The sequence below is a fragment of the Chiloscyllium plagiosum genome, unplaced genomic scaffold, assembly GCF_037043375.1.
Source record: "Chiloscyllium plagiosum isolate Xiang-an unplaced genomic scaffold, Cpla_swu_hap1 HiC_scaffold_30, whole genome shotgun sequence".
Taxonomy (NCBI): Eukaryota; Metazoa; Chordata; class Chondrichthyes; order Orectolobiformes; family Hemiscylliidae; genus Chiloscyllium; species Chiloscyllium plagiosum.
Genome location: NW_028270168.1, coordinates 45,887,647 through 45,914,873, shown reverse-complemented (window position 1 = coordinate 45,914,873; position 27,227 = coordinate 45,887,647). Strand labels below are relative to the sequence as shown.

The following is a 27,227-nucleotide window of genomic DNA, read 5'->3' as shown; positions in this document are numbered from 1 at the left end:
TGCAGAATGTGGTGTACTTTCGAGATGGTAGTGGTTGTAGGATTGGAAGGTGCTGCACAAAAGAGCCTTTTCAGTGACAGAATTGCAATGAGCGAGGAATTAAGGCAACTATTGTGAGAGTGGATCCAGGTAGACCTTCAATGTCATGCTTCCTGAAGAAGGACTTATGCCCGAAACGTCGATTCTCCTGCTCCTTGGATGCTGCCTGACCTGCTGCACTTTTCCAGCAACACATTTTTCAGCTCTGATCTCCAGCATCTGCAGCCCTCACTTTCTCCTCCATCAATGTCATGGTCAACTTGGGGAGCTAACCACCCCTTTCCATAATTCTGGAGAGGAACAATATCAGATGGTAATATGTTGATATCTGGAACGGGATTAAAGATGGATCTGAAAGCAGATTTCTTGAATTAATCATAAACACAGCAGCCTGGTAATGTCCTGGGGAGAAGGTACCTGAACTTTCTGGAAAGCTCCGCCCCTCCACCGCAGGAGGCGGGGCCCCAGGTTCACGTGCCACTGGGATGACATCAGCGCCGACCCCATGCCCCCGGGAGGTCGTCGCCGTGGAAACGGACTGAACGAGGCCTTTGAAATCCTGTGCAAAATTCGCCAGTCATGATGCATTCGATCGGCCACTCGATAGCGGTCCCGGGTGCCGAGGGGGGGGGGAGGGAGGAGGAGGAGGAGGCCGGACGGTTTTGCGTGGGTTGGGCTGGTGAATTCTGAGGGCGCGCGCGGATCGGGAAGGGGGCGGGGCCGGCGCCGCCGCCGCCGCGGCCGCGGTCCTCCGCAATCCCGGCGTGCAGCGCTGGTTGAGAGCCATGGTGGCGGCTGCAGGAGTCGCAGCTGTGAGAGGGGCCGAGGAAACAGGTAAAAGGCAGGCGGGGGAAGCGGGAGAGACCCTAGTAACCCTCGGGAAGACAGAGAGGAAGGGGGGGGGGAAGGGTAGGTTCAGGTCTTCCTTATCGATTCTACCCTCCTTCCTGCTGCAAGTCACCGGTCTCGTCCTCCACGGGAGAACGGCCGGGGCTGTCAATGTGGATGGTCCCGGGCAATTGGGAACGGGGGCTCTGACAACTCCTGGGCCTCGTCTTATACTGTAAGGGAGCGGTAGAAGGTAAGAGAAGAGGTATGACTGCCCTCCTCTTAGACCCCCCCCAGCCTGGGCTGGAGTCCCTTCCTCCCTCCACATGGAGACTTCACTCCGTCCTCTTCTCCTGGAGGGAGGGAATTGACTGTTTTTTAAAAAATTCTCTTCCCCATGCGTTTAACTTTTGTGGGCACCTCTCATTGTAACTCCGTACACAAGCGATCTGCTTTTCCAGTTAAGATCCCAGGTTTATTACCGTCTCTAGGCACTTGCTAGTATAGTGTTTATGCTCGTATTTATAGATATCTTAACCAACCTGCTCAGGTGTTATTGTGCACATCTGGAAGCAGGTGGGGCATGAAGCTAGTTTACTGGCTCAGAGGTAGAAATTTTACCACTGCGCCACAATAACCCTCGCTCGCATTTCTTTAGCGCCTAAAGATCACAGAACGTTCCAGGAAGGTTGCGAAATGTAAAGTTGGCATTGAGCCAAGGAAGAAGAGTATTAAGGCAGCTAACTACAAACTTTGATGGCGAGGTAGATTTCAAGGAGCAACCTTGGGAGAGATGGATGGAGAGCATGAGGGTGAAATTCCAGAACATGGGCCTTAAGGCAGAGCTGCCAATTATATAATAAAGGAGTGATGAAATGCATAAGGGACCACATAGAGTGGTATGGCTGGCATTTACGGTGGGCTAAGCCATAATGGAGTTAGAATGTGGTTGAGAAATTTAAAATTGAGCTGCCCAGCACCCACTTAAAGCATACTTTTCATCCAAGATGAAATACAACAAGCCATGGTTTCCTTCATCCCTGTTGATACCTTACAGACACTGAAGTTTCTTGTTGCACTGTGTTCTTTCCTTCTACTGATTTTAAGTGAAATTGGTATTAAACTAGTAATCTAGAGAGAGTTTAAAAGAGATCAAATTTGAAGCAAATATGCACATAACCAGTTAGTTACTCAGTCATCATGAAGCCTTGACTGGTTTTTGTAGCCAAATTGATTACTTCATGTCCTTTGTGCACAGGAATCTGTTATCTTGGTACCACACTTGCAAATAAGAAGACTCTGTTCTAGAATATAAGCCGTTACCAGCCCTTTGAAAAAAACTGAGGTTAGCCAGCCAGTTTCAGTGATAGCTAATATCAGTGATCCTCAAGTCCTGAGAATGCACACAAAAAAGGAATCTGGGGCCTCCATGATCTGAGGCTCAATGCATTGCATCTTACTACTGTTTTTGTGATCAAACTTCAAGTTTAGTATAAATTTGTATTTAATTGTTCTTAATTTTAAACCATTTATCATGTTTAAATAATTTATATCGAATATATTTGTAATATGTGCTCTTGGAAAATTAAATATGATTAAATAATTTCCTAAGTTCAATTTTGGCACTTTTTAAGAGCATTTAAATGCTGGCTCATTTGTATAATTTTTCTTCAAGGAATTTATGTTCAATTCATTCATAACCAATCATGATATCACAGTCTGTTTGGTTTGGAATTTTATGCACTTGCTTGGAAATAATCAATGTTCCCAGACTAAGGAAATCGAGGAGTACATTGTTCATGTACCAAATATTCAAAACTAATAAATCTTTCGAAAAATGTTTCATTCTTGGTTTAGGAGCTATCAAAGAATGCAACTTGATTTGTTGGCATTCTTGGAATGAAAGTTGGACTCTAATCATGTGCACAAATTATCTGGAATGCATTATTTAAAATTACCTTGCATTCTTGTTGAGCTTAAATTCAGCATGTGTAGTTTACAGATGCTTTGTTTGTCCTGACTGTCTTCTACTCCTGTCCTACTCGGATGTACTAATTTTGTTTTATTTTGGGGGTGAGGGGTGGTGCGTACAGTTAGTTAGAAGCAGCAGAACTCTTGCCTTGCGCCATGTGTAAATATGCACACACAGTAAGTCATGGCTTCCCTTCCCTATCCAACATGGTGAGTTAACTATTATCGGCCTTTTCCCATCGTAATTGAGTTTATTGAGGTTATTGTACATCTATTGAGGCCAGTGCGCCTCAGCATGTAATGGAAATCAAACTGGGATTTACTGGCAGGACATATATGGAACAGTTAATGAAATGCATAACACGTGGGGCATTGACTACAATAATAAGGGAGTCAGAGATGTGCAACATGCAAAAGACCCTTGGGCCCACTTCAGCCATGCCAACCAGATATCCTAAATTATTCTAGTCCCATTTATCAGCACTTGGCCCGTATCCCTCTCAAACTATCCCTCTTCAACCCTTCGTATTCATATACTCATCTGGATGCCTTTTAAATGTTGTAATTGTACCAGCCTTGACGACTTCCTCTGGCAGCTCATTCCAAACACTCACCACTCTCTCTGCGTGAAAAAATTGCTCCTGGCTCCCTTTTAAATCAGTTCTATTAAACTTCAGTAAAATGCTGAAAAGGAAGACAGCAAGGGGAAGTTGCATTTGGTGACTTGTCTTTGCAGAAAGCTAACACAGATGTGCCTGGCTTCATGGCTACCTCATGTGCTATTATCATTCTGCATCCGTATGACTTATACGACAAGTGTATTTTCTCTCAAAATTGTTATTGTGTGCTATTTGTAAAAGCTAAATGTGAGCAAAATGTTTACTACATTTCCTACATTATGGCAGTGTCTGCACTTAGTCTTGAGATTCTGAAAAGTGCCATTTAAGTGAAACATTTTCCACTCATGTTTTTTCTGTATTAACTGTGTGTTTCCCTACTTTCCAGAAAATTCTACTGTTCTACCATAATCCTGTGTACAACATGGGTGACAATGACCCAGAAAAAGGAAAACTTGTCTCTGGGAATAACAATGTTACGTTTTATGAAACCGAAGATGATGAAGAGGAGGTGACAAGAGAGGACAAGATGGGATTTTCTGGTAGAAATGGCCTGGTTACTCCTTCCTCTGGGACTGTTTATGACCGGACAACTGTACTGATCGAACAGGACCCAGTTGGCTTAGAAGAAGAGGATGAGGATGAAGATGAAGGCAGAAACAATAATAACTTGGTGTCATTTTTATCTGGAAGTGGAGAGGACAACTTTTATTTGATATCGGATCCTGATGGAATGTCACAGGGTTATGTCCATCACACCATTTCTCCTGATCAGATTCAGTTCACCATTAATCCAGGATCCACCCCCATGCCCAGGAACATAGAAGGCGCGACACTCACTCTGCAGTCGGAGTGTCCAGAAACAAAGGTTAAAGAGGTAATGAATCAAAGCAACTTGGCAGGCTGGCAGGTTCTTTGACAACATTTCAGTCAGTATGTGTGTGTGTGTATAAAGGTACACTTGTCAATTCCATTTCCACCCTCTCCAAGTCCACTAACCTCATGCCTAGATGTCAAGATTATTATCCTTTCAAATTGCTTTACAGTTTTGCCCCACTCAGTGTTGCTTCTGATTTTCTTTCTGGCTGTGTGGACCTCTGAGGTCCATGTGCTGTAATGACTTCAGTTCCAGAAGTCAATGTCACATTGGTGTACTGATACGACTATTGTACATGGAACCTTGGAGTAGCAAAATGCATGTAGCCATGCAAGCTAGAAGGAATCAAAAACAGAAATTGCTGGATAAGTTCTGAGGGAGGGTTGTCAGATCTGACCCGTTAACACTGATTTCTCTTCACAGGTGCTGTCAGACCTGCTAAACTTTTCCAGCAATGTTTTTGTTTGATTTACAGCATCTGCAGTTCTCTCGGGATTTTTTTAAGGTAGAAGGGATGTTTGCCCACTCTCCCCTTTTTATAACCTAAGTCTCTCATCCATTTTCTTGTCCTTGTGTACCTTTCTGTTCCTCATTTTTCATTTTCCAAAGTTCTGCCATTGGAGGCTGATTTGGTTGCCACATTATTGTCCTCTGGAAATTCCTGCATAAATTCTTCATCCTTCTGTCTTTGGCTGAGCCAGTAGGATCCCACTTGAACACTGCATATGTTTTGTTTTACATTATGCCTGTTCTGCTGGCCTCTACTATATACAACAGTTTGAAACTTTGTTCCCCATGTGTCAGGAATGCTGCAAAAGTGTTAATTATGTTGAAATGGAACTTGCGCCAATCCTTGTTACACCAAGGCAACAAATGCAAGCAAGTATTTAGCTTAGTACATTCCAGGATATTAGTAAAGTGTGGCTTTATCTAATGAAGCCAGTGTGCTATCCTAGTCTCACCTCAATATTGTATGTAATATGTTTTGAACTGGATATTCACTTTTTAAACTGAATTTCTGTCAATGTTCAGAAATTTTTTAAACGTTTGCTAGAAAAAAAAGCAGTTGGCACAACACAGGCTAGTTTTGTGAAATTTTGCTGAGGGTTGTCATGCTTGTGGATAGGTTCAGAGTTGGGAAGTTGATTTGCAGATGCTTTGTCCCCTGTCTAGCTGGCATCTTCAGTGCTTTGGAGCCTCCTGTGAAGCGCTGCCGTGCTATCTGTTCCGGAACTTATTTGATTCCGTTTCTGCTGCGTCTGGTTGCTTGTTTGGTTTTTCATTGTAGTGACTGGTACTTTGGGTCTAGGTCCATGTGCTTGTTGATGGAGGCCGTGGATGAGTCCCATGTTTTTAGGAATTCTCTGGCTGTCCTTTGTTTAGCTTGTCCTATGATTGTTGTGATGTCCCAGTTAAATTTGTGGTCCCTGTCATCTGTATGCAAGGCTACGCAGCTGGTCATGGTGTTTAGTGGCTAGTTGGTGTTGTGAATGCGGATTGTTAGTTGTTTGCTATATAGTGTTTTGTGCAGTCTTTTTTTAATAGATGTTTTTATTAGAAATTTAACATTTTTACAAGTTTACAAAAATAAACAAAACTCTCAAGTACAAACATTGATATACAATTAAATCTTAAATATATAATAACCAAAATTTAACAAAAGAAAAATACCGAGGGAAAAAAAAACAAAACTCAACTAACTACTAATCTAACCTACAACTAACCAGAGTGTATATTTAAGTCTCTTACATTATTCAAATAAGAGAAAGAGAAAAAAACCCAGCAGATAACATAGAAATTGGGTAGTGAGATACATGCTCGGAATGTGTTAACATCAAATGTAACAAAACCCATATTCGTGCGGGATTCCTCTCCCAAGGGGCCTCGGACCAGCCAGGTTCGTAATCTCAATTAAATAAAAGCCCTTGTTAGGATAGCCGAAATATCTGTATTCATATAATTCGAGAAGGGCTGCCATATTTTATAAAATAATTCGGTCTTTCGGTGCGCCATATTTGTAAAGAAGTCAAGGGGAATACATTTCATAATTAATCTGTGCCAATTTGAAAGTTCAGGGGGGCCCTCACCCACCCAGTTTACCAAAATATTTTTCCTTGCACAGAAAGAGAGAATAGAAAATAGTCTCTTCCCGTGCATGTCCAGGGGGGATAAGTTCGAAAAGCCCAAAAGGAGAGATACGGGGTCCACTTTAATTTCTGTTCCTAAAATGTCTGTCAGGGCACTTGCTACTTTAGTCCATTATCTACGGATCTTATGACAGGCCGATAGGCAATGTACAAGAGTGCCCACCTCTATTTTACATTTGGGACACTGGGGATGCCCGTGCCTTAAATTTTGCCAATCGATCCGGTGCTATATGGGCCCTAAGAAGTATCTTCAGCTGGATAGCCTGGGTTCTGTTACAGATGGTGATTCTTCTGGCATTTTCCCAAATGTCATTCCACGTTTCTACAGAGATTTCTAGTCCCAATTCCTGATCCCATGTTTTAAGCAGATTGTCCATATCTCCCGATACTTCATCATGTAGTAAATGATAAATAGTACTGATGGAGGATACCCCCACTGGCCGTAGTACTCTACATTCTCTATCTGATTTATAAAGACTATCTAATAACGTAGTCTTCTTCGGTATATAGTCTCGAATTTGGAAGTATCGATAGAAGTCTCCATTAGGTAATCTGAATTTCTGACGCAGCTGTTCAAAAGACATCAGGACCCCATCTTCAAATAGGTCCCCTAGACATGAGATACCCCTGGATCTCCAGAGTTTAAAAGTGGTATCTGTAAACTCCGGTTGGAATCCCCATGCTCCCACTATCGGCGCATAGGGGGATGTTTTATGTGAGTTGCCCTCATTTTGCCGCATTATATTCCAAGCTGTAATTGTATTTAGTATTATAGGGTTTTTACAGTGATCCGTAATGATTTTCCTCTTGTCTGAAAATAAAAGGTTAATAAGTGGGCATTTTACTTGAGAAGCTTCGATGTCCAGCCAGATTGATTGTGGATCAAACAAGACCCAATCAGCTATGTAACTTAATAAGGAACTTAACTGATATTTCCTAAAATCTGGGAAGTCTAATCCTCCCCTTGCCTGTGGAAGCTGTAGCTTCTTCAGCTTAATCAGGGGCTGTCTATGATTCCAGATAAAGGAACCCAACCAGCCTTATAATTTACATAGTGCCAGCCTCGGCAGCATCACCAGAAGCATTCTCATAGGGTATAGGAGACGGGGCAAGACATTCATTTTAATTAGTGCTATTCTACCCAGCCTGGAAATTGGAAGGTCTCCCCACCGCTGGAGGTCCTGCCTTATCCTTTCCAGTAAATGCACAAAGTTAGCCTTGTATAACTGACAAAATACTGGGGTAATAAAAATGCCTAAATATAAGAAACTCTCCAGGGGCCACCGAAAGGGAAAGTGGGATCTGTCCACTAAGTGGGGTATCATAGCAAGGCCACCCATTGGCATAGCCTCCAATTTTGAGAAATTAATTTTATAGCCTGAGAATGTGCTAAATGTATTAATAACTTGGATTAAGCGAGGTATGGACATCAAAGGGTTACTGAGGAATAGAAGAACATCATCTGCATAAAGGGTAACTTTATGTTTACCTGTACCAATCCTCGGGACAGTTATATTAGGATCAGCCCGTATAGCTTCTGCTAGTGGTTCAATTATTAGCGTAAATAACAATGGCGAGAGAGGACATCCCTGACGGCAGCCCCTACTTACACTGAAGCTATCCGAATCTAATCCATTGATAACCACAACTGCTTTGGGATCACTATACAATGTTGAGACCCATTTGGTAAACACCTTTCCAATGTCAAACCTTTCCAATGTCAAACCTTTCCAATGTGTAAAACAAATATGACCATTCAACCTTATCAAATGCCTTTTCCGCGTCTAATGAAACTACTACTCCTGGTATCTTTCCCTGATGGCAGGCTTGAATCATATTCAAAACCCTTCTAATATTATTGGATGATCTACGGCCCTTAATAAACCCCGTCTGATCCTCCTTTTATGATATGTGGCAATACCCTTTCTAGTCTCATTGCTAACGTTTTAGAAAGGATTTTAAAATCTACATTTAGCAAGGATATTGGTCTGTATGACGTACAATCTTCTGGATCCTTTCCTTTTTTAAGGATAAGAGAGATATTTGCCTCTTTCAGCGAAGGCGGTAGACAGCCTTGACTATATGCATAGTTATACATGTCCATAAGTGGACCAGCCAATATTTCTGTAAATTCTTTATAGAATTCAGCTTGAAAACCATCTGGGCCAGGTGCCTGACCGCTCTGAAGTTGCCTGATTGCGTCAAGTATTTCTTGTACTGTTAGGGGAGCATTCAGGACCGATACCTGTTCCGGAGTTAGGCCTGGAAAGGTCAAATTTTTAAAAAATGATTGCATCCCCCTAGTCCTGTCTTCACAATCCTGCGATTTATATAAATCAGAATAAAATTTTCTAAAAGATTGCATTAATCTTTTTATGATCATGAGTCAAAATACCCGTACTTTCCTTGATAGACGTGATAGTTTGAGGGGTCTTTTTTTTTTCTTTGCAAGAAATGCTAAGTATCTACCCGGTTTGTCGCCAAATTCATATAACCTTTGTTTTGCAAATAATATTTCCCTCTTAGCCGTTTGGGTAAGCGTAGTGTTTAGAGCTGTCCTAAGGGCCGTAATCCTTTGCAATTTAATAATAGAAGATCTATCAGCGTATGCAGTTTCAGCTGCTTTTAAGCGAGCTTCGAGCAGACGCTGTTGTTCTCCCTTTAATTTTTTCTGGGTCGCTGAGTAGGAGATGATCAAGCCTTGCGCGTAAGCTTTGATGGTCTCCTACATCATTGATGGGTTGCTAGCCGTACCTAAGTTAATTTCTAAAAAAGTTTTAAATTCTTGAGAGAAGTACTTCACAAATTTACTGTCTTTCATTAGGAAGGGGTCCATACCCCAATGCCGAGGGGATGTCCCATTGTTCCTCGCCTTGGTTTCCATATATACAGCATCATGGTCGGAAATTGCTATACTGCCTATTTTACAGGATGATATGGAATTTTAAAAAATCGAGGGGTCAAAAAACATATCGATTCTGGTATGGCATTTATGTGGATTGGAGTAAAAAGAAAAATCTCTGCCCTGTGGATGAAGACATCTCCATACATCTACTAATCCTAATTCTTTGTTCAGATCCACCAATTGTCTAAATCTGGGAGATACTCCTGCAGTACTCTTGGGAATCCTATCTATTTCCGGATCCATAATACAATTAAAGTCTCCCCCTATAATTGTATGACGGGCACCAAGAGCCATCAATTTTGAGAAGGCTTTCATTATAAATTTAAAGGGGTGTGCCGGGGGGCAGTACAAATTTAAAATCCCATATTCCTCTCCATTTATAAGGGCTTTAATCAGAATATATCGTCCAGATTCGTCTTTTATCTGATTTAGGATTTTGAAAGGGAAATTCTTCCGAACAAGAATAACAACTCCCCTACCTTTTTGAGCTAAAAGAAGGAAAAAAGGCCTGATCAAATCCCCCCTGTCGTAATTTCAAGTGTTCTTTATCCAACAGATGTGTCTCCTGTAGGAGAGCTATATCAACTCTTTCTTTCTTAAGATTTGATAATATTTTCTTCCTTTTGACTGGCGAATTACTCCCCTTGACATTCCAGGTGCACCACTTAACCGACTGATCAACCATAATCATCCGGGCAAATCCAAGACCCCTCTGGAGGGGAAACCCTATCCAAAACATCCCGAGCACAGAGCATATAAAATTCACAAAAATAAAGGCTCACTAATACATTCCCAACAGTATAATAAAAAACTATTTCTAAATAATAAAAAAATATAAAATGTATTTAAATGGAGATTTTCCCCCTTGTTCCCAGGGGGGTATCACTTCCTTTGGTTGGGTGGTATCCTCTCCCAACCAATGCCACACCCTTGACCCAGGCGCTCCTCAATAGGATGAGGAGAATTCAGATATAATACAAAGCTAGAGTTAACAGTGAGCACCTTACCCCCATCCACACCTGGATATATTTGGTAATGTTAATACCATGTATAAACATATATAACTATAAAATTACAACCTCAACAAATAATAATTAAATATAATAATACAAAATAGCAAGGGAAAACAACCCCGCTCCTAGAGACCGAGGTAAAATAGAATAAGGTAACCACCTCTCCCCACCAACATTAACTAAACCCCCCTGGCTTATATATATACATACACATATATATATATATACATACACACATACATACATAGAATAATAAAAAAAAACAACCCCAAGGGGGAGAGAAAATCATTAAATAGAGAACAAATAAATAAATCCCTCTCCCCACCCCCAAGATAATATTAAACAGTAAGGTAAGAAAAAAGAAAAAGGGGGGGCATAAAAACCGGAGTGGCGGAAAGGCAAGCCAACATCCATTGTCTCTTACAATTTATCTAAGAGAGTCCAAAAATTCCTTAGCCTTTTCTGGCGATCCGAAGTTATACACGGATCCTTCATGGTTAAAGCATAGCATCGCTGGGTAGCGTAAGGAGTACTGAATATTTAAGTCCCTTAAACACTTCTTCACCTCATCGAATGCCTTCCTCTTTCAGACCAGAGCTGGGGAGAAGTCCTGGAATAACATGATCTTGGATCCTTTATAGATCATGGCTTGGGAATCTTTTCCAAGATTTCTAGAGGCTTCTAGGAGTATCTGCCTCACCTTATAGCTCTGCAGCCGTAACCGAACCGGGCGTGGGCGCTGGTTTGAGCCGAACCTGCGTATTGCAACCCAGTAGGCCCATTCCGCCCTTACCTGGCCTGATCCAGCTTCCAGAGGCAGTCACTGCTCGAGAAATACTGTAAGCTGGCCTTCCTCTTCCCGTTCGGGAAGGCCCAGCAAACGAATATTTTTTCGGCATCCTCGCTTATCGAGGTCATCAATATGATTCTCTAAGGTCCGGACTCGCTGTTCGAGAGTCCGGACCTGATCCATGGCCGATTGTACTGTAGTTTCGGAGGTCGCGGCCTTTAACTCCGCCCCTCTGACTTAGTGCTCGATTTCTTTAATGTCTCGGTCGTGCTTTTGCAGCGCGGCCGAGAGTGAGTCCCATCGGCTTCGGGATTCTTCAATGAAAGCGCGATCTTCGCATCCAGTTTGGAGATGATTTCCACGAGGCTCGCCACTGTAGGTAAGTCCCCCAGGGCGGCTGTGGACGCCTCTGCTGCAGCTGGAGAGGGTGGGGGAGGGGTTCCTGCTTGCTGAGACCTGCGGGCTCCCTTCCCTTTAGTCATTTTTACAAAAGATTAGATTGTTTAAATTTAATACTAAGCAACTAATTAAATTAAACAGCTATTTTAAATGATTTGGTGAGTTTGGGGGTGTGGGTGGCCCACTTTGCACAAGTCTTGGGAGGAACACTATAGACTCAGACTTGCTGGGTTGCCGCCATCTTGGATCCCCTTGTGCAGTCTTTGCATTGAATCTAGTAAATTACGTTCGTCTCAACCAGAAGCCGCAGAAACGGAACCAAATAAATTCCGGAAGACACAGTACAGCAGCAATTCACAGGAGGCTCCAAAGCACAGAAGATGAAAACTAGGCAGGGGGCAAAATGTTTGCAAATCAACATCCCAACTTGGCAAACCTATCCACAACCAAGACAACTGACACCTGAGTGACAAACCTTGACTAAGGGTCATTTGATGTGCAGCATCCACTAAAGATTGCTAGTGGAGTTTTTTCAAATTTATGAATTTGGACGGATTGCATTACGACTCAAATTAACATCTGAGACTTTATCTTAGAGCTTTTATACTCTTGGCTGTATTTAAAATCACATTTATTATGGCATTAAGTATTTATTTCAGGTCATTTTCCTGTACACCTAATCCTTATTTTGAGTTATTCTACAGATACTATGATATTGGAGTCAATATTGTTGATGGAATAGACTGTAAACCTATTTGTGCTTAGGAACAAGACCAAAGGACCAAGCTAACCATTGGTTTTTAGATTTCACCATGGCAGCTGGTGGAATTTAAATACAATTCACTAAAGAAAAATTGGAATTGGAAACTGATTTTGATGCTGCAATATCACCATCATCAATTGTTACTAAAAACACTTTGACTAATCATGTTTAGGAAAGGAAATTTGCTATCATTACTTAGTCTGGCCTACATGTAACACTAGCCCCAAAGTAGCATAGTTTAAATCACTGCATATCATTCATTTGTAGGGGTTAAAATGTGTTTTCTCTTAAAGGCTGTTAAATTCTTCTTGGGGTTACATTTTGATTCTCACTGATTTTTATTTATTAGATGAGACGGTCATGTAATAACAAAATAGTTTATATATTTGTGTTGCTATGTAGACTCTTGGAAACAAAATTCAAATAGTTCATCTGAATTTTAAGTTGTCAATGCTCATTAAACTTAAAACTACACCACACAAAGCAATTGTTTCAGAATACCCTATTAAAAAAGAGGTAACCAGTTTAAGTTAACAATTTTAAAAAAAGAAAAAGTTATACGTGCAGCTGTTTCCCTAAACATGCCTTCAATGATGATGTCACAACTAATAAGGTGGCACGGTGGCTCAGTGGTTAGCACTGCTGCCTCACAGCACCAGGGTCCCAGATTCGATTCCAGCCTCGGGTGGCTGTCTGTGTGGAGTTTGCACATTCTCCCCGTGTCTACAAGGGTTTCCTCCAGGTGCTCCAGTTTCCTCCCACAGTCCAAAGATGTGCTGGTCAGGTGAATTGGCCATGCTAAATTGCCCAGTGTTATGTGCATTAGGCAGAGGGAAATGGGTCTGGGTGGGTTACTCTTCGGAGGGTCGGTGTGGAGTTGTTGGGCCGAAGGGCCTGTTTCCACACTCTGTAGGTAATCTAATCTAATCTAAGTAGTTTCTGCTGTTTATGAACAAAGCTTAAAGACCTTTATCCAGGCACTTGCTACTTTTTTGTTTTGGATGTCCATGATCACAATCTGAGTTTAAAATTTAACAATTGACAAATCATTCACTCCAACTGCTATATTTTGACTGTATCAAAGCTCCCTAAGTTACAGCCTTTGTTGACATTAAGATATGCATTTAAATTTGTACTTTGACATTCAGATACTGTGGATTTCACAGGGAGCAATCTTCAGAGACCACAATATGGCAGTGTTAGATGAGGAGAAGTGGGATACAGCTCAAATTCTGATACAGAGCTGTTAGATGATGTGCTTCATTGTAGGTACAAAACACAAGCAATATCAGCAGGATTAGACTCTGCCATTCAGTATGATCTTGACTGATCTTAGGCTTCAACCTCACAGTACTGACTGCTGTACATATCCCTGGATTATCTGAGACACCAAAAATCTCTCTGCAGTCGTGTTCTAGTCGCCCAGTTATAGGAGAAATATAATTCAGTTGGAAAGGGTTCAGAAGAGATTTATAAAGAGGTTGTCAGGTATGCAAGATTTATTACAAGGTCTGGAACTTTCTTCACTGCATCATAGGAGGTTGAGAGGTGACCTTTAGAGATGAGGGGTTTAGATAGGGTTAATGGTAGATGTCTTTTCCCTGCATTTGGAGGGATTTCAAGACTAGGGGACACATTTTTAAGATGAGAGAGTTTGAAAAATGACATGAGGGGAAAATGTTTTACACATGGTGTTTTGTGTGTGAAATGAACTTTGAGAGAAAGTGGATGTGGGCACAATTACAACATTTGAAAGGCACTTGGAAAAGTAAATGAATAAGGAAGGTTTGGAGCGATATGGGCCAGGAGGAGACTGTTCAGTTTGTAATTATGGACTGGTTGGACAAAGGGTCTATTTCTTTACTGTATGAGTCTATTAAGATAGAGATATCGCAATCACTTGTTGGAATTGATTAAGTTGAGTGGTTTGAAGTTTTCTTTGCTCCCAGTTAGCTGAGTATTCTTTGTTGATGACTGTAAAAGTATATTCACTTCCTCTGCAGCTTCCCTGTTCCTCATTTGCTTCCCCCATGCCCCAAACCTTTGCAACTAGTCCTTGGGGTCTCATGCACACACTCCAGAGGTCGAGGCTATGAGTCCTACAAGATGGGTTCAAACCCTGCAGTAATGGTGAACTGGAAACTATTGTTACGAATGAGCATCTGTCCACTCACGCTCTTCAGAAAAAGAAATTGGCCACCCTTAACTGTTTTGGCCTATGGATGACTCCACACCTGCAGAATGTGGTTGTCTCGAACTAAGTAACTTGCGAGTCAAAGCGCAATTGGAATAGGCAACAAATGCTGACATTATCAGTGGCTTGCATGCTTCTGAAATACTAAATTTGCAGAAATCTACCTGACCATATTGTAACACTTGAAAAATGGTATGTCCTGTCTACAAAAAAAACAGAACTAATCGATCCAATTCCAGCCCCAACCCTTTTAAATCATCAGCAAAGCGGTGGAAATGGTTGCTGATGTTGCTTCCGAATGGCATTTACACAGCAATAACCTATTTGCATTTAGTTTTGTTTTAGGTATGTGCAAAAGACCTGAACCCAAGAGGATACGTGAGAGTTAATACCATTGATAGCAAAGCAGCATCTGATTCACTCTGCCAACAAGGAGCCTGAGCAAAACAGCATTTTATTAAGGTGACTTAGTGAGGAACATTGTCCATTAATTACTGTAATACTCAGCACAAAGGGGGAAGATTGTATTTAAAATAATTTTCCTTTGGCATGAGTATTGCTGATTACCTAACCACCAGCATCCTGCTTTGACTAACTATTAAATGCCCTGTCCTTCATCTACAAGGCATAATGGAATAATATTCACTTGCTGACAATTCCAGCTGGTGCAAAAATATTCAACACCATCCAGAGTGCAGCCTGCTTAATTTGGCATTCAGTTCATTTCAGCGTTCACTCCCATTGTCACTCGCTCTTATTTAGTACCAATCTCACATCATTTTCCCATATCCTGGCACTGTGCAACTATCAAAATACCCATTCAGTGCCCTTTTTGATTACCTCACCTGAACCTGCCTCCATCACATTTCCAGGAAGTACATTCCATAGCCTAATAACTGCGTGAAAAAGTTTTTCTTCACATTACCCTTCCTTTGTTTGTGCTTCACTTTAAATCTCTGCCCTCTTGTTCGTTTTACTAGTGGAAACAGTTTCTCCCTATGTACTCTGTCCAGCCTGCTCAGGATTTTGATAGCCTCAGTCAGATCTTCTCTCAGCTACCTTCTCTCCAGGAATGATGGTCATAACGTCTTCAGTCTGTCCTCATAGCTGACATGATTTGGAGATGCTGGTGTGGGACTGGGGTGTACAAAGTTAAAAATCACACAACACCACAATTCTGTGTTACGATCGAGCCCTCCACAACCACCTGATGAAGGATCGTCGCTCCGAAAGCTAGTGTGCTTCCAATTAAACCTGTTGGACTATAACCTGGTGTTGTGATTTTTTAACCTTCCAGCTGAAGTTTCTTAAACTTAAAACAATTCCAGTATATCACCTCTGCACTCATTCCAGTGCATTCACATCTTTGTTATAATATGCTGCCCATAACTGAATGTGATATTCAGGTCCAGCACACGTCTTGTACAAGTTCAACATCACCTCCTTGTTTGGGTACTCCATGCCCTTATTCATAAAACCTAAAACACTCTGGTTTATTGATTTTGTTTTTCTTTTCCTCCGACCTGTTCTGCCACCTTCAATGATCTGAGCACGGTCAGTTCTGATATAATGCAACAGTTCTGTTCTGCGATCTTGTGTTATAAGAAAATCGTGCAATAGCAGTGCCATTTAAACTAACGGGGCAGGTATTGCATTATAGACAACACAGATAAGGAAAATTCATGTTTTACAAATAATGTGATTGATGAATTCAGACCAATAAAGCCAGTTTGCATTGAAGAAACATGCGTTATAGCAGAACTGGCTGTATACGTACCCATAGATCCCTCTGCAACTGCTTCCCCTTTGAAAAGCGCATCACCTGTCTCTTCTTTGTTGAATATCTGTTCAGAACTGAAAATATGTTGCTGGAAAAGCGCAGCAGGTCAGGCAGCATCCAAGGAGCAGGAGAATCGACGTTTCGGGCATGAGCCCTTCAGGAATCCGGAATATCTGTTCAGTCCACCAACTTAGCAGTGTCCTGTTGGAGTTCCACACTTTGTCTTCACAGTTTGCAATTCTTCAAAGCGTCATGTTTGCAAACTTTGAAATTGGCCCCTGAACGTCAAAATCCAGATTACTAATAAAGGCAGGTACCACAAACTGACACTTGGGAAATGCTACTACAAGCCTTCCTCCAACTGAAAAGTATTCATTAACCATTTGTCTGTCTTCTATTACTATCAGTTTTGCATCCTGTTTGCCACTGTCCCTTTAATACCATGACCTACAATTTTCTTCAAGTTTGTTTTGAGGCACTGTGTCAAAATGTCTTCTGGAAATCCATGTATGACACACTATAAGTATTACTGTCATCAACCCTTATCTGTTCAGGAAACTCCAAATTGGTTAAACTACAGTCAAGTGAAATTCTGGCATTGCTTCCAAAAATGGAGCAGTTCCTTTTTTCCTGAAGGAAAAGAAATAATTGCAAATGCAGAAGCAGAATTCCTTGTATGAGCGTCTGTCTAATTTTCTCTAATTTGTATGCTACCAAATTATTTCAACATGTGAAGTTATGTTCTTTATAATCTCACATACTAAATTTTTAAAACAAATAATTCTTCCAAATTTTGAGATGTGATTTTCATGATAGTCAGTGAAACTATTAACATTTGTGCTTTATATTCTGGCACTGACAGCAGTTTCATTTTGGGCTTTTTCTTGTAAGATTGCATGCTTGCAAGAGTTGCAATAGATGTCTGTGGCTCGAAGTTACTGTCTTGCCTCTCTGGATGGATGAGCATTTAAGATTAGAGTACTCTGCAGTCGAAAATTACTTCATGTATCTAAAGTCAACAGGCTCTGACAGCATTTTTCTTTGGTGTTGTTACATCCTCTTGATACTCGTGCAAATTACAATTGTGGAAAGACGAGTGTAATTACCACTGTCATGTGTTTGTAAGGTAGATAAGTGGTTCCCTGAATTGCAAGTTTATTGGATGGAATGATCAGTACTGTAACTGAGTTTTATTGTTTAAAACTTTTTAAAATAATGTTTTGGTTTGTAAAGTGATTAAAGAAGGAGGGATCAGTCAAATGGAGTTGAAAATATCCAATGTAAAGTCGCATTAAATTTTTGTTGAGTCTGTGTTTGTTTCTAGAGGCCATGAAGTAGTGATTACAAGCCTATTAACTGCCTGTCTACTGTGATGGGGTTCACTGTTTGCTGCAGCTCCTTCCTGTACCATAATGTCTCCAAATGGATCACATTACTGCTGTTGTAAAAGCTGAAACAGCAGTCAGGTTCATAAGTAATAGCTCATCAGGCAGCAAGGCATGCGTACTGAGTTGGCGGATGAGTTTGTAGCGGACTTGTATTGGATGGCTAACTTTATTCTGACTAGTTTCAGGTGTGGTGGTGGTGTTTATTGGTTGACTTTTGGCTAGCTTCTGGTTTTGGTCAGGTGTTTCTAGTAACCAGCACTGGAATGGTGGATTCCAGTTGAGCTGCTCATTATGGACCAGTTACATACGGTGAGTGGGATTCATGATCTGCATTAATTATGTTTTGTGCTTTCTTACATTTTAAGGATCATAAGTGTAATCTAGTTGTGTTGTAAATACAATACGTGAAACAGAAATAAGTATTTTTAGGAATCTAAACTCTTGGAAGAAGTTTGTACTCTGATTTATGTAATATTTGCTGTGCCGAAACTCACCTAGACTGTTCATACTAGACATGAGCCTCTTCCCATTGTGCTTCTTCTAATCTTTTGAACCTGCTTTCTATTCCTTTCTTCCTTGTGTACTTTGCCCTTAACAGAGCTTGTACTGTCTGACGAGGGCAGTCATAGTAACACAACCACCTCAGTTGCCTTCTATATTGCACAGCATCCATGGGGAAATATTACCAATCATTTACTATTGCTGTGATGACATTCTGTAACTCCTCACTGAAGAACATTGTCGAAGTACTAGTACAGACTGCAGTGATTTAAGAGGCAGTTCCCTGCCCTGCCATCTCCTTTGAAGTGAAGATGGACTATAAATATTGGCCTTTGCTGGTTAAGTCACACCCCATGAATGAATAGTTCTTAACATATTGCTTTTGTGCTGGTCATCTCAACCACTGCATGTGATAACAAGTTATACATTTTAACCAACCTTTGGTTTTGAGTACAAACTTCTTATTGGATTTGTTAATGACTCTTGTGATCCTTAGTTAATTCTCCAAGTGGTAAATGCTTTTTTTTAATCTAGTCTGTTTAAATATACAATGGGATCACTTTTAAAATAATCCAAGGAAAAGTAATCCAAGCTGAACTTATCTTGAGCCTCCATAATTGGTCTGCTCACCTCTGATCTGTGTGCTGTTGAAGGATTTGTTACTGTCAGTCACCTTTGGTATCTTGCCAAAATGTTTTATCCCTTGTATTCCCAGGTGGTGAGCTGCTTGTGTAGTAATTTCAAACCAGTGTATTGGGCTATTATAGTAGAGTGGAAATGTCCCTAAGCTCTGGGCCAGAAGAATGGGTTCAAGTTGCACCTGCTGTAGAAGTGTGTCATAACACCTATGCAGGTTGATTTAAAAATATCTCTAGCCGGAGTATTTAGCCTGGTCAAATCGATGTTATAGGATACCAATACATTTGAGGATCAAGCTTAATATTTGTAAAGAGCTCAGTTCTAAACTCTTACAAAGATATGTTATTTGAAATATTAATTGATTATGGGTGTGTTTTGAATACTTTGGAAGGATCACCATGCAAAGTGAAAGACACTGGCTACAGCAGCAGCAGCAGTGTGCGTTTGCAAGGAGCAGCTATTCTGGTGGAAACACAAAGGATGATTCATCCTGGGCACTGAATGGTGTGGACAATAGGAAAAAAGTTGAGTGTTGCAAGATGACAGTAAGGAGATTGATGTGGGAAGCAGTAAGTCAGATTTTCCAACTGTTAAACGATGAGATGAGATGTTTCTTAGTAAGCAACAAGAGGTCTAATTGCATGTTTACGCATATATTAACATTATGATGACATCTCATCTCATGGATTATGTAGTTTCCCAGTCTCTCACCTGCTAGATAGAAACGAGGTGGCAACAATTCCTGACATGAAAGTCAGTGGTAAACTGGCAACTCCAGCTAGAGAACACACCATGGGCAGTGACTTTGAATGCACCCCACCCCCATCCTCCCAGTCACTGTCGGCAAGGTGGTGCTAGTTTTCCTCTGTGTAATTGATAGGAACCGTGCAGGATAGCAAGTGATTGCCAGCACTGGGCAGGTGCACAGCTGGGCTTCAAAGATAGTATCAGGAATCCTGGGATTCTGGCGAGTAGGAAAATACAATACGTAAATGCATAAGGAATGAGGCAAGTTTTATCGCACACTCCTGGACCTTGTGGAGAGAAACCCATTGTGTGAAACTTGTCAAAAATGACATTTCTGGTAAGACTCAGCCCCAGGTCTGCATTGCTTTCCGAGATCTCAACCCAGTTCGTGGTGGAGAGACATTGGATTTGAAAAAAGTCTGAAGTAACTTGCCTCATGTAGTTACCTTTTGTCCCTTGTTCTTTGTCTTTAACACCTTGCGTCAAAGTTTGAGAGTTGAAAATCTACTAGATGATGCATCACCACAAATGAGGATTCTTGAAGGAGAATGCAAGATCTGCACAGCTATATCCAGCAAAGTTAATCCAGCCAACCATGTCTGATCCAGGAATACACTCCAGTAAAAACACTCCAAATGACTTCAGTTACAGACCAACATTTGAGCAATCTTGATTTTTTTTTCTTTTAACTGGTATTTGGCTGTAGTATATTTAAGATAATACTGCAGAGTCTGTATACTTTTCCTGAGACTTGAATGTTTTCTGTTATTTTTCAAGGTGGGAGTTATATACATTTGCCCACTTCAAATCATTTATTAATAAACGTTGCCTGATTTCTTTATTTGCAAACTGGTTAACTGATTTCTGATGTGCTTCATACAGTCTGATAGATCATTAGCAATATTACCTCTTTTTTAATTTCAAACTGTCGTGATCTGTTCAGGAATAGTAATGGAATCCATTGACTCCTAACAGCTTATCCAAGAATGTTTGATAGTGCTTAACCCCTGTCGATTGCAGAGTCTTGGCTGTGCAACACCTTGTGATCGCTGAGGTGAGCAGTCATTATTTTCAGTGACCATTCAAAATTTCTGTCTGACCCTGGCTGCTGTTGCTGCTCCTAGATTAAGACCTTCAATGACTTTTTTTTATCTCAACCCACCTGAAATCTCTTCATGGTGACCGTCCACTTCAACTGACACTTTTCGACAAGTATCTTTTTGCATTGGGTGAAAGTGAGGACTGTAGATGCTGGAGATCAGAGTGGTGCTAGAAAAGCACAGGAGGTCAGGCAGCATCCGAGGAGCAGGAAAATCAAAGTTTCGGGCAAAACCCTTCATCAGGAATGAGGCCTGATTTTTTTTTTGCATTGAACAATTCTTTTTTTAGATTAGATTACGAACAGATTAGATTACGAACAGATTAGATTACGAACAGATTAGATTACGAACAGATTAGATTACGAACAGATTAGATTACGAACAGATTAGATTACGAACAGATTAGATTACGAACAGATTAGATTACTTAGTGTGGAAACAGGCCCTTCGGCCCAACAAGTCTACACCGAAGCGCAACCCACCCAGACCTATTCCCCTACATTTACCCCTTCACCTAACACTACAGGCAATTTAGCACAGCCAATTCACCTAACCTGCACATTTTTGGACTGTGGGAGGAAACCGGAACACCTGGAGGAAACCCACGCAGACACTGGGAGAATGTGCAAACTCCACACAGAGTCGCCTGTGGCGGGAATTGAACCCGGGTCTCTGGCGCTGTGAGGCAGCAGTGCTAACCACTGTGCCACCGTGCCACCCACCTCGGTCATCTGTAAACCTGATTACAGCTGTGCTTTCCTGGCTGGCCTTCCTTTTGTCCAACCTTCATAACCATAGTAGCTGACAAATGGAGATCTCCTTCATGGTGAGCAGCCAGTTAACAGGTTGCACGTTATTTCTTCCAAGTGTTAAAATGAGTGTAATTTCAGTGATCAGTGGCTGTTGTGATTAAGTCAGGTATATATTAATGAAATGTAGCACCAGTAAAGGAACGATGTTGTGAAGCTTGAAATGGTTCAGAAAAGACTTATAAGGATATTGCCATGGTTGAAGGGTTTGAGCTGCAGGGGAGACTGAATAGACTTGGGCTGTTTTCCCTGGAGCATCGGAGGCTGAGAGGGTGACCTTTTATAGAGATATATAAAATCATGAATGGCATGGATAGAGTTAGTAGACAAAAGTATTTTCCCTGGGGTGTGGGAGTCCAGAACTAGAGGGCGTAGGTGTGGGGTGGGAGGAGAAAGATATAAAAGGAACCTAAAGGGCAACATTTTCACACAGAAGGTTGTGCGTGTATAGGATGAGCTGCAAGAAAAAGTGGTGAAGGCTGGTATAATTACAACATTTAAAAGACATCTGGAAGGATATATAAATAAGAAGGGTTTAGAGGGATATGGGCAAAGTGCTGGCCAAGGGACTAGATTAGGTTATGATATCTGATCGGCATGGACGAGTTGGACCCAAGGGACTGTTTTCATGGTGTGCATCTCTATTATTCTGACAGCAAAGAGTTTACGGATATGCTGAGCTTTCAGTGAATGATTATACTTGACAAGGAGTTTACCTGTTGCCTTGGGCTAAAAGAATAAATTTCCATCAACCATCATTGATACTTAAAGTTTGGTTATGCTAACGATAAATTACAACTTATATTGGGATGTACACTTTCCCTTTTATAGTAACTCTGCTTGTAAAAGCCGACTGACGGAATTCATTCACTTGTTTGAATCGGAGTTTTTAAGCTAATAGAAGAAAAAAAAAACTGCAGAATTTGTCATCTTGCTATGTTCTTAATGGCTAAGTTACTCCCATTCATCCATGACTAATGAATCAGTTGAGTAAAGTTGCTGTTGCGTTGGTACTTTATATGGTCAGTTTCCACACAGCAATATCCTGTAAACCGTGAACCTGATGAATACTGAATGCACTAATTTCAGTGGGTGTTTCTTGAGAAATACAAGATGGTTTCGTCTTGAACTGTACATCCTGCTTGATATTGGAGTTCCATGAACCCCTCCGTGCAGACAATTAAGTCATCACTTCGTGACTCCTTAAAAGACATATAGCCCCTTTGACAAGATAGTACTGCATTTTAACATGAGTGCTGAAATTCTGGAATGGAGCTTTCAAGTAGAGTAGAATGAAAAGTGAAGCCAAATTATGGGAATCACTGCTCTATGCATTTTCTTTGATATAGCTTGGGCTGAATTTCGTGGTAAAATTCTCAACTGCAGAAAGTTTGGTCTTTGATTCTGCCCTAAGCTGCATACACCAATGATTTGGCACTAAAGAAATCTTAAAGATTTGAATAATATTTTGGTGTGAGAAGTAGCTGCTCAGACTGGTGGATGAACCAATTGTTAAAGATTGGTGTGACCAAATCAAGGGAAATGGAGTAGCTGTTTATTTGAGTATGATCTCTCCTTGCTTTGATTTGCATACTGCCAGTTTGCACAACATAAAGTTTTAAGGTACCAGTATAGTTTGTGACCTAGTCACGATTAACTTAATGAACATGATATTCCTACCGTTAAAGAATTGGAATTCGGTATGGGATGATCTAATTTCTATGGAAAATAGAGGAGAAGGATGTCACGAACTTGAACCGGATCTAGTCACAATTTGAGGTCTTAATTAGTTGCAGTTCATTAGACGTAAATAGAGAAACTGGAGTTTGAATTTTCCCAGCCTCTTAATGGAAGACTGGAAAAAGAGGGTGGAGCTGCATGGAGCAGTTTCCTATGCATTTCTGCACTCGGGAGTTTTCCTGAGGGGTCCAGGAAAGCAGATAGGCTGGCTGTGAACTGCAGATTGACATGTAACCAGTTTACATTGTAACGGCACTAATTGCTATGTTTTATCTTGTGCGGTGTTGGCAACATTTTCCTGGCAATAGATTAGCTCTGTGCCACATGAAGATGTTACCAAGCCGTTAATGATGGCCCAACTCTGGAGAATGGTGCCTTTGAAGGTGCTATGCCCCAATGAGAAGAACATGAGCAGGAAAGGTTGCATCTGTGACTCATGATGTACCCAGAGAAATTTTCTTCGTTCACTGTGAGGGCATTTATTGTCCTATCCCTTAACTTCTGAGTTACCTGATTGCCTCTGCCTCTGATGTTGAATTCCTATTGAAGGTTTTTTTTGTGGCCTTTTTTTTTTGTCCTTTTTTTTCGCTGCTTGTGGTTCCTGACCTCCCTTGGTCTTACTCGTTACTTGGTAGGATTGTGGAGGATGCAGGTTTGATGTACCTCTGGGCCAGCAGAATGGAGAGCCTGGTTGTCATTAATTGACCTATGAACTTGGAGGCAGCCGGTTGTCTGGACTTATTAAGGGACCGTTTGCTGGATAATTGTATGCCAGCAAGTGCAGGTTAAGGTACCCTATTTGATCCTCACATCAGGCTCCCATAGTCACTGCTAGCTTTTGATTTCAGGCAGCTGTAGATACTTATGGTTAAATTGAAACTGTACCTTGCCATGATTTCTGTTTAGAATCTGGACTAGTTTTACTGTCATTGAACTGCTCACTGAATTATAGTATAGCAACTGTTGTGTTTTTTTTTCCTTCTTTAATGGGACATGAGCATCTTAAATGAGGCCCGTATTTTTTGCCTATTTTTAATTACTCTTGAACTGTGGAGCTTGCTTCACTGTTGCAGCATGTTGTTGAATCAATCTCATTGTTAAGGTGGTCTTTGCACGTAGGCGAGGTCAGTAAGGATGCCAGATTTCCTTCCCTAAACAGATGGGTTTTTGAGAGTAGCTATTGTAGTTCTGTAGTTACAATTATCGAGACCAGCTTTATGTTCCAGATTATTGATTGAATGTAAATTCTCTGAGCTGTTTTAGTAGGATTTGAATTCATGTTGCTCGAACGTTAGTTCAGGCCTTTGGATTACTGTCTTTATAATGACATCTTAGTCCCAGAAGACTATAAGGCTGCCCTCATGTTAGAGAGACATGAATGGTGGTGGTTTAACCTGATGGCCACCATACCTCAGGCAAGGATGAGGTTGAGAAAGTGGAACCTCAGTGACCTCAGCTAATGTGATTTAACCTCAGTTTGTGGTTTATTGTTATCCCAAACTTGATTCTCTGAATAAGCACAGAGCATGACAACTTGCATTTATTTAACACCTTTTTAATGTAGAAAAATGCCCCAAAAGACCTCTGGAATAACAAAATGTATATAGATGCAATGATGGAGATACTTAGCAACATGATCAAAAGCTCAAGTGAGCTGTAGAATTTAAGCAAGACCTTAAAAGGGGAAAGCAGGTGGAAGGGTTTAGGAAGTGACTTTCAGAATCAAAATTTGAGGGATCCTGTGGCACAGTGATGGTGTCCCTACTTCTGGGTCAGAGGACCTAGATTCAGGTCTCAGCTGTTCCAGAGGTGTGTTGTAATAAATATGAAAAGGTTGGTATGGAAAATATCAGTTTGGAATCTGGGCACGTAAAGGAATGGTGACTAAATGCTGGAATGAAGTGTTGGGGAGGGATGCAGCTGATAAACTGTCTGCTAGGATGAAATGAATGAGGGCAAGATAGGTGAGAAGCATGATTGAACAAAGATATGTGGTGGTGGTTATCTTAGAGGATAGAGATTTGGATTGGAGAAGAGAAATTAGGGCATGAGCAGACTCAGATGTGGATTAGAATTTGATTGCAAGTAGCTGGTGAATGTCCAGGTTCCAGTATAGTCAATGAGAGTGGAAGTATTAGGTGAGTGACTCCTAACACAGGTTGAGGGTAATTTACTTTTGGGGATATTTTGATATTCATGGATTTTCTTTGGATGATTATGGTTAAATGTCTTGTTACATTTACTGATCAGTTGAAGGTTCTGTCAGAGTTCTCAAGTTTACAGGAATTTGTATTGGAGTAAAAAATCTGTTAAAACCAATATTGAATCTTCACTTACTTGCTCAGTATTCAGCTACACTAAAATTGGAAATCAAATTGTTGCATTTGAACATATTCAATCTAAAGCTGATTGTTGCATTGTTAAAGTACCAGAAGAAAATGAAGAAAATCCAGCTGGAAAGTTTTATATTTTAACGCTCTTTGTTTTCTTCCTTCCCTCACCCTCTCCCCTCTGCTGTTCTTTTACTCCATTTTCCTCTGTTTTTCTCTCTCCTGCAATCTCCTTCCTCTCTCTGTCTCTCTCATGCTCTCTGCTTCTGCTTCCCCCTCTCCCCCTGCAACAAAAAAAATCAGGTAAAACGATATCAGTGCACGTTTGAAGGGTGTCCACGTACATACAGCACAGCAGGAAACCTGCGGACACATCAGAAGACTCATCGTGGTGAATATACATTCGTTTGTAATCAGCAGGGCTGCGGCAAGGCCTTTCTCACATCTTACAGCCTAAAAATCCACGTCAGAGTCCACACAAAAGAAAAGCCATTTGAGTGCGATGTGCAAGGTTGTGAAAAAGCATTTAACACACTCTATCGGTAAGTTACCACTTTATTCTTATAAGTTGTGGCGAGTTTAGGGCCAGGGTAGTTAATGCTCCCAAAACGAATTTTGGCTGGACTACTTTCCAATTAGGTACATCTTCCTCTAAGTATAGAGACCAAAACTGTACACAGTATTGTTGGGGAGGTGATGGCCTGGTAACTTTATCCCTGTACTTTTAATCCAAAAACACAGAGAATATTCTGGGGTTTTGGGCTCGAATCCTGCCATAGCAGATGGTGGAATTTGAACACTGCAGTATTCTGGAAGTAGGAGTGTAATGGTAAATGTGATACCATTGTTTGTCAAAAGATCCATCTGATTCACTTGTGCCTTTTAGGGAAGGAAATGTGCAGTCCTTACCTGATCTGGGCTACATGTAACTCCAGGCCCACAACAATGTGCTGCTTGACTTCTTACTGTCCTCTGGGCAATGACGGATGGACAATGAATGTTGGTTCTGGCCAGTGATGAAAATGTGTTGCTGGAAAAGTGCAGCAGGTCCAGCAACACATTTTCAGCTCTGATCTCCAGCATCTACAGTCCTCACTTTCTCTGTCCAGTGATGCCCACATCCCCGATCGAATTTTTAATAAAGCCAACAAAACCTAATAGAATTGCCCTTGTATTCTAGCCAGTCCACGTTTGAGCGATGCTATTTGTCGTCTTGATTGCTTGAAGCCTGCTAACTTTCCCTTCTCCATTTTTAAGCCTTCCCGCTCCTCCCCTTCAGCCTTTAGGTTCTCTCAGCCCACACATGTGGCATTCATTGCAGGTACCACAGTGATTGGTCTTGCTTTGGAGTTCAACTTTCTCTAAATTCTTTGACAAGTGATGAGATCAAGTTAATAAGTTAAAACTAGATTTCTTTTCAGAATCTGTAGCCGGGAAGGCCTATCATGTATTTCCAGCAATAAAAACGAAGTGCTTATAAAACTCAGCAGGTTTGGCAGCACCTGTGGTGAAAGAAACCAAATTAGTGCCTCAGCTCTGATATAATTCTTGTTTTGGGACATGCTGAAATTCCAATAAAGGCACATATTAACTGTTTATTTCAGATCGCCATCCATAGTTTCTTTTCCTTCAATATATCACATTTTGCTA

General features: G+C 41.0%; 1 protein-coding gene across 1 annotated transcript in view; it reads left to right on the top strand.

The window, feature by feature from the left end:
* The first annotated feature begins 745 nt into the window (after positions 1-745).
* Positions 746-27,227, top strand: part of mtf1 (metal-regulatory transcription factor 1) — an 81,349-nt gene continuing 54,867 nt past the window's right edge. Inside the window, exons 1-3 of the mRNA XM_043717898.2 lie at positions 746-873; positions 3,844-4,332; positions 25,881-26,119. Coding sequence (XP_043573833.2) covers positions 3,880-4,332; positions 25,881-26,119 — 692 coding nt within the window. The 5' untranslated portion in view covers positions 746-873; positions 3,844-3,879. The remainder of the gene's footprint in view (positions 874-3,843; positions 4,333-25,880; positions 26,120-27,227) is intronic.